Source organism: Nicotiana attenuata, unplaced genomic scaffold, assembly GCF_001879085.1.
Source record: "Nicotiana attenuata strain UT unplaced genomic scaffold, NIATTr2, whole genome shotgun sequence".
NCBI classification, from domain to species: Eukaryota; Viridiplantae; Streptophyta; class Magnoliopsida; order Solanales; family Solanaceae; genus Nicotiana; species Nicotiana attenuata.
Genome location: NW_017670540.1, coordinates 383496 through 395402, shown reverse-complemented (window position 1 = coordinate 395402; position 11907 = coordinate 383496). Strand labels below are relative to the sequence as shown.

The 11907-nt window shown below is 34.4% G+C and overlaps 1 protein-coding gene across 1 annotated transcript; it reads right to left on the bottom strand.

Annotated features, from left to right (window-relative positions):
• Window positions 1-2996: 2996 nt before the first annotated feature.
• On the bottom strand, window positions 2997-10681 carry LOC109240727 (dolichyl-phosphate beta-glucosyltransferase). Its single transcript, XM_019407395.1, has 10 exons — window positions 10421-10681; window positions 10268-10316; window positions 8517-8623; window positions 7586-7631; window positions 5789-5923; window positions 5573-5662; window positions 5328-5459; window positions 5138-5221; window positions 4955-5019; window positions 2997-3665 (listed from the first exon to the last, which is right to left on the bottom strand). Exons 1-10 carry the CDS (start codon window positions 10531-10533, stop codon window positions 3479-3481), a joined length of 1008 nt encoding a protein of 335 aa, XP_019262940.1. The 5' UTR covers window positions 10534-10681; the 3' UTR covers window positions 2997-3478.
• Window positions 10682-11907: the final 1226 nt, after the last annotated feature.

Here is an 11907-nt window from a genome sequence, read left to right as displayed (position 1 = left end):
ATATATATATATATATATATATATATATATATATATATATATATATATATATATATATATATATATATGTATTTAACTAAAATAGTCAAATATAGAATAAAGTTACCATATACTATTGAAATTTATTAGCTTGCCACTTGGCTTAACCATAATGTCAATTATATATGGTAACTTTCTTGCTTTAATATATATATATATAGATGGTTTTATTCAACATGAACTCCACTTATGAAGGGTGAAAGTTGATCAACATTTTAGAATTCTTGCTTTTATGATAGTGTCGATAAACAGATAGATTAGACTCATCTATCGAAAAGTTTTCAATGCAAACACTCCTTAAATCACTTCCCATCGAAATTATGGTAAAATTTAATTAGTTAATTTTAAAATTTTAAATATTAACAAACTCTTACATGTTAATAGTATTTTTTACCTTAGAATTATTTGTTATAGGAAATAGTTTAGTTTACTTTTTAAAGCTATAAAAGTGAATTTATCTTCTAACTTCAATTATGTGGCAATTAACTTCATATAAGTTACTCCATAAATTTTTTTTGGTCGTTAGGTAGCTCAAATATTCTTACTTTTGGTTAGCTTCGGTTCTAGAAATTCAATAGTTATTTTATAGTTTTAGATTAATTTGTTTTTCAAAATTAATTATTTAGGTAATTTTCAAAAGAGAAAACCTGAATTTTGGAGCATTGGTGGTAGTGATTCTTCTCCAACCATCTCGGATTTTGGAGCTTAGGTGGTAGCGATTTGTCTTTTAATTAACATCTCGGTTTGCGACGTGATAGAAAGATTGATAAAATTGTTATGTTACATTACATAAATAAGGAGAAATTTATACAAGGTATTTAATATTAGAATATGAATTTATTTTACATAAAGAAGGTGTTTGAATAAAGAATTTAAATTTATTTGAAACGTTATACAAGGATTTAATGCACAAAATACAGTTGATTTCGAACTCATAAATATTAGAAAAATAACTAAATAACTATTCCTAATTATTAGCAAGTAATTAAATGACGCTTCCTACATATTAGGAAAAATAATTAAATAACTATTATGTCAAGTGTTAACTCTATTTTTAAAAGGTAAAAAAGACGAACAACATTTCGTTAAGAACCTTCGTGCTTTTAATATAGTAATAAAATAATAGCTAGATAATAGATATTAGATATAGATATAAAAGGTATGTAGATTTAATATGAATATGTAGTTTCACAAATTTGAACCATAAATATCATTGTTAAGAGTCGAAAATATATTCGCTGTCACAGAATGGATGGTGATCCCATAACATGACATATGTTTGTATCATGACATATGTGAAGAGCACTTCCAAACCTTAGCTTGCAAGGAAATACATTGCCTGAAGCAATGATGGGTTTCGTCCCCCGTAATCACACCCGGAAATATAATTCTCTTTGAGGGAGAGCTCTAAAAATCGGTCATTCCATGGCACGAATCTAGATTAGTTGGACCAATGAGTTTCCGATACAGAATGCTTGAAGCCCCCACCCCCTCCAAAAAAAAAAACTTAACATGGTACAACTAACTTATACACTATATATTATATAAATAAGTACACTTTAAAATAATTATAATACATAGCAACATTTTGAATTTTAAAGCTGGTCCATTCATGACTGTAGCAAAAAGATCAACTCCATCGATGCCGACGATGACGGTTACGTTTATAACTTTGGCAAGTTCAAAAAGATGATGACCAATAGCAAATAAACCCTAGGATTTTTTGTCTTCTTAGTATGTGCGAACGCATACAGTTAATACTAACAAAATTGTATTCATTGATACAACATTATGTGCCAATGAGATACGGCTTTTTCATAAAAATTATATTCATAGATACAACCATATGCGCGAACGAAATCTGAGTTTGGTTGTATGCATTTGATACAGCAAAATTAATATATTAGCAACGAACAGTAATTAAGCAAACTATAATTACGTGTGGTAATTAGGCTCTAAACTGAGTTCATTCCTGAAAAACAAAACTAGTACTTTTACTTTCCATGCTCTATCTCTTGTCATAGAAAGTTGTCTTCCAGTAAGGATGAACCTAATGTATGAGCTGTGAGTTTTCTAAACCCACTGCTTTAGTCTCCAAAATTGTATATACATATGAAAATCTATTAAAAATCATACATATTTATTTTAAGAGAACCGAACCTACTACTTGAAGATAAAAGTTAGTGCAGTGGCATTTACTCAACTCTCGTTAGTCGTTAGAACTACAAATCCATTGACTCTACATCTTAGATCAAGCCCTGCTACCTGAATCTTGCCTTTTGAGTACATGCAATAAAAGAAAATTATATCTATGGGGAAGGATTGTTCTATTCTTGGTATTAATCAACAGAACTGTAAATGGAAAGAGTTTACTACTTTTATTGATGCAAGCATGTAACAAACATCAAATAACGTGGATTTGCATATATAATGAGAAGTGAATGAAGTAACTTTTAGACTAATAGAAGGATTAGAAAGTTAGACATTTGATAAGAAATTCTATGTACAAAATGCAACTTCACAGGAGAAGTTCCATCTTTCTATTTCATTAGCTCTTTGTCTTTTTATGTGTGTGTATTTCCATTATTACATACATTCCCTCCAATCTCAACTATTAGCCGTTAAAGCTAGGGAAAATGACACTGTATAGCCGCTCTCAAAATTATAGTCGAAAAATGTATATTTTCGTATATATATATATATATATATATATATATATATATATATATATATATATATATATATATATATATATATATATAGTACGTTACATACAAATTTTATACACTTTTTCGGCTACCAAATGTAAATAGTTTCTGTATCCCGTTAAGCTAAGTGTACAAACAGTCCAATATTTATATGCATTCTAAGTCAAGTGTACAGAGTCTAAAATCCTATTCAGTTTGGGAATCGTTTAGATATGAGTAAAAATTACCTAGACAATACAAAGCGCCTTGCAAAGTCAAATAATTTGTCGAGTAGTACTTAATAGGTATAGTACTCACCATTATAGCTTACATAACACAAGCGGATTATCCCAACATCAACAACAACTACGACTCAATCCCAAGCAAGTTGGAGCTGTAACAGGATACTCAAACAATACCAAGGAACAGAGACGGGTTGCACTAAAGCTCTGTATATAGATTCATAGAAGAGACTCAGAAACATGAAACACTGCCTGTATAGAAGTACAAGTTGCCTATGTTAAGGTGATCCTCATAATAGGATACGTCCAGCGAAAGGAAAAGGTTAGCCTCCAATAGTCATGCTCATTCAAAGAAACTCAGCTACTACCAATCGACTGATAATAAGATGTAGTGCAAGAAAAGGTTAAATGTCCTAAAACATGTACTTCTAAATTATGAAGCAATAGATGTGTTACGAGGCTCCAAGTCGAGTACTATTCCAAATAGAGTTGCCTGAAAATAAAGTGGACTCAGCTGTAGATTTTCCAGATGCCAGTTCTATAACCCAAAGACATGATTGCCAACTCCCACAACATGTTTGGGATGCTTAAGAGATTGACTTTAGATCCAGGTATTTCTGTCCAATTAACAGATATCTCAATCATGGGAATCCGAAACCATTTGCATAAGTAAACTAGCTCAACATCAAAGCACCACCTGCAAAAAGATCATTAGTAAGTCCCTGATAACAAAACTTAGAGATCGCAAGGAAAATTCAAAATAGATGGTGAAAGCAACATAAACACAAGCACAAATATACGTGGATTAGCAGACAGTATCACAAGATAAATACTTAGGTGTACAGAGTGAGATCAAGAGAGAGATATGCCATTTGCAACTACTGTTCGAAGAATGTAACTTCCCGGTTGCATTGCATATAGGGAAACCATTGAAATGTAAAATCAGGACCTTAAAGCATTCTCTTCATTAAGATGTCCATGAAGACATCAAGCGAAACCGGTGCACAAAGCATCCCGCATTCATGCAGGATCCGAGGAAGGGCGGCACCTCAAGGAGTGTAATGTAGACAACCTACCCTAACGCAAGGATTAGTGGTTGCTTCCACAGCTCGAACCCGTGACCTATAGGTCACACAGAGATAACTTTACTGTTGCTTCAAGGCTCCCCTTCATGTCCATGAAGACATCAAGTAGGAGAATTTCTCAAAAGATCCCAATACAAATCTTATTATCACATCCATTACTAAGTAGTTCTATTTGCGATGATTCTGAACAGCCCATAAACAAAAATACTGTTGAGAATAGGGAAGCAGATTTTTTTCCAAAGAATTAGAGAGAACTGGAGCTCTCTCTTTATGAATAAGGTCCAAGGTTTCAAGCTCCGTTGACGAGCTTGACAGATTAATCTAAACATGGGGCGTTCAAGAAACAAAGGGAAGGGACGATAATTGACTTGGATTTCCCAGTCAATTGACCTCTGACGCGATTTTCCATATTCTCAACAACTACACTCTAACTACCACATGTTCCTTCTAGATTCTTCTCAGAAAGGATGGTAAGTCAATTAAGAGAAAAGACCAAAAATTGAGAGACTAAATAAAATCTGCGGACAAAAAAACTTTTTGAAAAAGACGGACAAGCCCCATAAACGCGTAGGAGATCAAATGCATGGGTCCACATTCAATGGTTTTGTAGAGGGGCCAATAAATGACCAAACAGACTTCTGTCTAAGTTCATTAGAACCAAAAGCCTTGAAATAAAATTAGGCTGAACTTGATTCTACCAGGAAAAGTTACACTTCAAGAATACAGACTCCAAGGAAAAGGCTACAAGAAGTAACATGGCAAATTATACACCAGCTTCTGAAATGCTCAGAATGCTCCTAAAAAATCCTATGTAGACATTAGGACAAATGAATGAATCTGCCTAAATATAGCTCCTGTTAAACATTGGGATTGGGAAGAGGAGGCACTTGAAGAAATATACCTTTTCAAACGGATATTTAGAAAAAGTTTTCTGGCAGCAGCTCTGGTAAACATCTTGAATCCACACTGCAATGAATCCAGCATTTTCAATCAAGATAATGTTAGAAGACCTTAGTTGGAGGCTTTTAAACAAGAACTCAATCTAGATGAGAGGTTTGACCTACTCTGTAGAGTACAAGATTACCTGAGTATCACGAACTCCACCACCAGCAGCCAAGAGAACCACAATATGAAAACCTTTCATTAAGAAATTACGGTACCATTTTCTCTGTAACATGGCACAGAGTTCAAACCATGAGAAGGTGCGAATATACATAGAACTATGAGGGACAATTCAAAATATACACAACAAATAAGAGCAGTCAAAACTAAACTGTAGCTAGAGCCTTCTCCTCGAGGTGAGCACGTGAACCAAATGCAGCTGCGGGAACATCTGATATTCTTATAGTTGAATCTTTACCAGCAGAATCTTCATACTGGTTTCCCTTTTTAGCAACTGCATGAATCTGGCTGGAAAACAATTAGACACTACAAAGAAATCTAGCTACTCTTTCCACTAAACTTCTTTTTGAATAATGCACTTATAGATGCAAGGAAACAGCAATGGCGGGCCAAAAACCTGGTTTTCAAGCTTTTCCAAGTCATCTACTTTGGTTGCGCCATCAGCATCAAGCATTAAAAGCAGTTCACCACGTGAGTGAAGCATCCCCTGTTTTTACAATGCTTTCGCAGAAGCAAATGATTTAATCAATTGTCACAGAGTAAAAGTGCATAAAAAACAGAAAACACAGAGAACTTGTTGAATTAGTTTATCAGTTGATAAGATTAGACTCACTTTTCTTATAGCTTCCCCTTTTCCATGGTTCTTCCCCAAAAGGATGACTCGCACATTGTCTACAGAGTGTCTCTTCACAAAGTCAAAAGCCACTCTTTTTGTTCCATCGGAACTCCCATCATCAATAATAATTACCTATTCAAGCATCAATCATTAAGAACATAGAATGGCGTAAATATGTCAGGACATTACCCCAAGTAAACAACAGAAATAGTGGGGGATTCTCAAAGGAAAACCAAAAGTTTTCAATGTTCTGAATTCCAAAATTTGTGCATTTGGCAGTGTCTTTATAAATTTAATGTTGCGCACTTGTGCTTATGGTGGAATATTTATCTGTATTTCAACTTTTATAGTCTTGTCTCTAAGAGCATTCCCTACTCGTAAATTGGACCAATAAAACTTGAATGCTTGATACCAACAGAACTGGGTTTCAGCACTGACACATATCACTTCTCAGTATGAACAAACATTTGTTTACAGTAGCAACCTAGCAGGAACAACAACAACAACAACAACATACCCAGTATAATCCCACGGGTGGGGTCTGGGGAGGGTAGTGAGTACACAGACCTTACCCCTACCTGGAGAGCTAGAGAGGTTGTTTCCGATAGAGGACCCTTGGCTCAAGAAAAGGTGGAAAGGAAGAATAGGGGAGAAGAAGAGGAGGAAAGAGGGGGGGAGAAAGGCGATAAGCAAAGAGGAGAGAAAGTAGCATCAAATAGTAGCCATCAGGGAACAACAATATCCAGTAAAAGGGGAGAAAAAGTAGCATCAAATAGTAACAATCAGGGAGCAACAATCCCAATAGCAATTTACAAAAACAAAGGACGTGGTTGCAAAGTACCAGATACAATAACAAACTAGAAGGAAGTAACTTTCAACCCACAGCAAGAATATTACTAGTACTACTGGTGAACCTGTGAAAAACTCGCAACTACCTGTCAACCCACCACCTTAATCCTCAACCTCCACACCTTCCTATCGCCAGTCATGTCCTCGGTTAGGTGAAGCACCGACATGTGCTGCCTAATCACCTCTCCCAATACTTCTTAGGCTTACCCCTGCCCTTCCTCAAGCCCGTCATGGTCAACCTCTCACACCTCCTGACCGGGACATCTATATCTCTCCTCTTCACATGCCCAATCCATCGCAGCCTCGATTCCCGTAACTTGGCTTCCACGAATGCCACTCCCACCTTAATTATAAGTTTCCTAGAAGGAAACTTATAATTATTAAATCATTTATTATAATCATTGTGTTCTCTACCTGCGCAATTTTTAAACCATTATGTCTCCAGCTGTGTATTTTTTTTTGGCGCTTCACCCAAATTAAAAAGGGCATCAGAAACACACTGTCAATTTGTTTAGAAAAGCTAAATATAAAGAACTGCAACAATGGAATCTTATATACTCCAGGGAAAATAAGGAAATTGGAAAAATGTATCAAACCCAAGTAATAGCAACATAACTATTCTAGATTGAAAATATCAATACCACCAGGGATAGTTTCACACAATAAATATCAGCACCCCAAAATTCATCAGAATCATCAGATATTATACGTGAAAGATCAGCCTTGAAAAATAAAAATAAAAATCATAAAGTCTATGTGAACCAGGCTGTATTCTTGCATATTCTTAGCTGACACATTTATCTTTCTCTAGTCAGCTTCCTCAAGAGATTTTAGGACTTTAAGAGATTCTCTTTTTTTCTTAGAAATGCGGGAGCAGTAGTAGGAGTATTAGTTTTTGATGAATCAAACTAAAGAAATGAAAACTTATTACATCTTGACTCATACCTCATATGTAAATGTGTTGTCCTTGGCCGCACGTTGTTGAAGATAACTGCAAATTTCAAACACAAAATTTTTTATGCTCCTCAACGCCTTGATTTAAGTGAAGTTCTCAATTAATGTAACACATCGGTGTGCAAAAATACTATCAGATTTCACAAAAGAATACTTTGCTCGTTCAGCCCCTTTAATTTTCTGACAGATATTATACATGGACTTCAATAGATAATCTTTTACATTTGAACACATGCAACCACATAGTATATGAAGTGACAGGCTCAATATATTACAGCCATTAAATGTAAATCCTGTCCTTAACCACCTCCAAATAATCCACGCCCGCCAAACAAAAATCAACAAATGAAGTGACCACGACCAGTTATTCCATAACCAGAGCTTCTAACAAAAATAAATGGTCAAATATGATTTTGACAATGCAGCTTTGTACCACAGTAACGACAGAAAATTAAGACCAGACTCCAGAGGATTACTTTCTATTCAACAAGATAACAAAGACCAAGTAGCTTGTTCACGTGCTGACCAAAGCTGTAAAAGTCATAGCCGTAGCGGTCACAATGAGCTATAAACACAAATATTTGCAGCATTAACATATGCAGTGTGCAGAAAGCACAGCATCATCCCGTCAAGACTGATCATATCATTAGACTTCAATTGATACATCAATAGACTTCTTAGAACAGAACCTAGAAGAGCCATAAATGCATGGTAGTGAGCAATTAAAATTATAAACCACACGGTCAGCTTATTAACTTGAGCCTCCGAGAGTTATAAATTAGTCCAGAACTCAGAAGACAGCAGGAGAATTATACTCGTCGTAACTATCAGCAGAAAAGCATCAAAGCTGTAGGTTCTGGAATCAGACATCACGGGGTGAAAAGTAACAGAAGAAATACAAGAGAAGCTCAGGTTCACTTACTTCAGAGTTTCATCAAGGGCTCCAGGAAGCCTGTGCTCCTCATTGTATGCAGGTATGATCAAGGATATGTATTTCTCAGCGGGGTCGAATATATGAGGACAAGGAACCTGAATTATATGCTTACAAGGTTAACAGAGACGGAAAATAAAAACAACAACAACTTCTGAAGCCTAAACAGCATTTCACACCGTGCAGTTTCAAGCTAGTAAACAGCTCTGAGATTAAGAAGGAGAAAATATGAACAACGGCTAAAGATGGTTTCACTTTGCCATCTAATGAAAAGCCCTAAAGAATCAAATTCAAATATTGAAGCATTTGTTGAACCAATCCAAATATACCGGATAGTGAATGGGTATGGCCAACAATATAGGGAAGTCAATATTCCTTATAAAAGAGAAAATTCACACACCTAATTAACACAGTGCTTATACACTAGTCAATCAACTTTGTTATATCTACTTCATCTACTTAGGAACATAAGCTTGATCTTCCAAACCATTCCCCTTCACTTCTATTTCATATCTATTTAAATCACCCTTGTCATTCTTAGTTAATCGCCAATGTCATATCTCTATCTATGCAATATCTAATTACAATTATATTACCATTACAACTCTGATACTCAAAGTTAAGCAGTTAATCAGATCAGACTGCAGATCAACAAACTTTACACCTGAAAGATGCTTCAAATTCGACAGATCAATTCATTGCCGCGGACACGAGATTCCACAAGCTCGGAAACAAAAAAGATAGCTTCTAAATCCCACAATTTCCACACAAAAAAAAAAAAAAAAAAAGAAATCCGCTAGAACGTTCTCCTTTATATTTCACAGCTCAAATGTTACACATCCACCTTCCAACAGTTAATTACATTTCAACAACTAATAGCCTGTTTGGCCAAGCTGGAAAATTCAGCTTATTTTGAGAAGTGCTTTTTTCAAAAGTACTTTTGGTAAAAAAAATAGTTTTTATTTGGCTAATTAATTTGAAAAGCACTTCTAAGCAGAGTGTTTGGCCAAGCTTTTAAAAAGTACTTCTAAGTGTACTTTTCTCAAAAGTGCTTCTGGGAAGAAGCTACTTTTTTCTGCTTCTCCGAAACTGCTTCTACTTTTCCAGAAAAACACTTTTTTTATTCTAAAAAGATTGGCCAAACACTCTAACTTTGGAAAAAAAGTTGGAGAAGCTTGACCAAATAGGCTATAAGCATTTTGGGAAAATCACAATTCGTTTTTTGTCCTTCTTTCCAACTGTATACCAACTGACACAATTCAAATTAGTAACAGCATCCACTTAATACACCTAGTCAATAAATCTTTTTTTTTTATTAGGTGAAGATTACACCTAGTCAATAAATCTATCAACTATGTCTCAATTCCAAACTAGTTCTCATTGACTATACGAAAGGGACCATTAGAGCTACCACTACAGGTTCAGCCGAATTCAGTAGCTTGGGCTAAGACCTCAACTAAATAAGTACAAGTACTAAATTCCGACCCCATTAACTCAAATGATTAGTACATTCGAAGACATCGCGAAACCACAAACTTCAAATCTTGGATCCGCCTCTGCTATATGAACCTACTGCAACAATTACGCTCCATTCGGGCCTATTTCATTCCAGTAGTAATAACCAAACTAAAGATACAATATTTTTTTCTTTATTTTTAAAAATAATTCAAACAATTGAATAAAGATATACTCTTTTTTATTTTTCTGAAAAAAAAAAGTTTTTGAGGTGGGTTTGTAAGTACCGGTTTCAATGAATTTGGATCTTCAAAGACGGGAGGAGCTTCGACGTGACTGCAAGGTGAAATCAAAATTGAATTCAATACAACAATAACTTAAAAGCAAAAATAGGGTTTTTTTTTCTGGTTAAAAGGGGGTTATTATAAACATAAACATACGTGTGATTGAATCTTCTTCTGAATGATTCAAATGCAATCGCAGCAGCTAATCCAAATGCAAGAAAGATGGCTGAGATCAGTAGTAACTCCAGAATTGTCCATATTACTCCCATTTTTTCTTATCGACCAATTGAATGAATAACAAGGTTAACAGATTGTGTAAAAGTGACCCAGGTCAACAAGGTTTACAGGTTTTTTTTTTCTTTTCTTTTTGAGGGGCTTTTTTTTTTTTGGTGTGTTTGGGGTAGGGGGTTTGGGGGGCGGGGGATGACCTATGAGCAAAGCGCTGCAAAATTGTTTTGAGGCTTATGTTTGGGGATTAATTTTGGTAAAAATTTTAAAGGAATTTTTACATCCTATGCCATATAGTAAATTATATTACCCTTCATGCTTAACTTTTAATATAATTACCTTCGTATACCTAATTACCATTTATGTACCATTTTAGGATTCTAATGATATTAATTAGTCTTCCAATTTTACTCAACCGTATATTCTCACTCCCCCAAGTTTCTCTATCCAAATACCCACGATTTCCTCTTCAATCACCCACGATTTTCTCTTATAAAACCAACGAAAATCTGTAACCCCTCCACCATTGACAACCATTAAAAAGCTTTGAAGCTTTGAATTCGAATTTGGATTTTCAAAAGACATTGTTTGTTTGAATTGGATGTTGTTGCAAGGAATTGAGAATTCTCTCTACGTCTCTCTATCTCTCAATCCCAAATTTCAGTAATATAAGAGGAAAGGAAAAGAGAGCAACAATTCCACCATTGACAGCCATTAAAAAGCTTTGAAGCTTTGAATTTGAATTTGGGTTTTCAAAAATCATTATTTGTTTGGATTGGGTGTTGTTGCAAATAATTGGGAATATGGTTTGGAGTTTATATTTCAATTTTGAGGGGTTTTGGTGAAGATTAGACTTGGTTTTGGCTGAATTTCATATTGAAACTCGAAGAAGAAGAAGAAGAACAAGAAGAAGAAGAAGAGGACATGACATACATTATATTGCATAAATTGTAGAAAAATTGTAGAAAAAATGTATTATGTTGTTTATTTATTTTTCTTTTATTCATTTAACTATTGTATGAAAGTTGAACAACATTGTATAAAAATTCTATTTAAGTGGTAGTATATTGTCGTTGTATATAACTTAGTAGAAAACAGTTGCATGTTTGTGCTGTTACATTTTATATCAAATTCTGGTTGTATATAAATGTCCTGCAACTTATCTACAATTGTAGATAAGTTGTATTCCTTTATAACGGGAGATGTTGGCATATCAAGTAACTTTAGTGTTCCAGACGAACATGCATGAAAATAAAGATAAATTCTGTTATGAACAGTTTGTAGAAATTTTGTAGATAATTTGTAGAAACATTGAAATTCTGTATTTTCATATTAATTTTTCAAATGATATGTAGTTTTATCGTAGAATAAATGTAGAAATTTTGTAGATATTGTGAAAATCCATACTGATATAT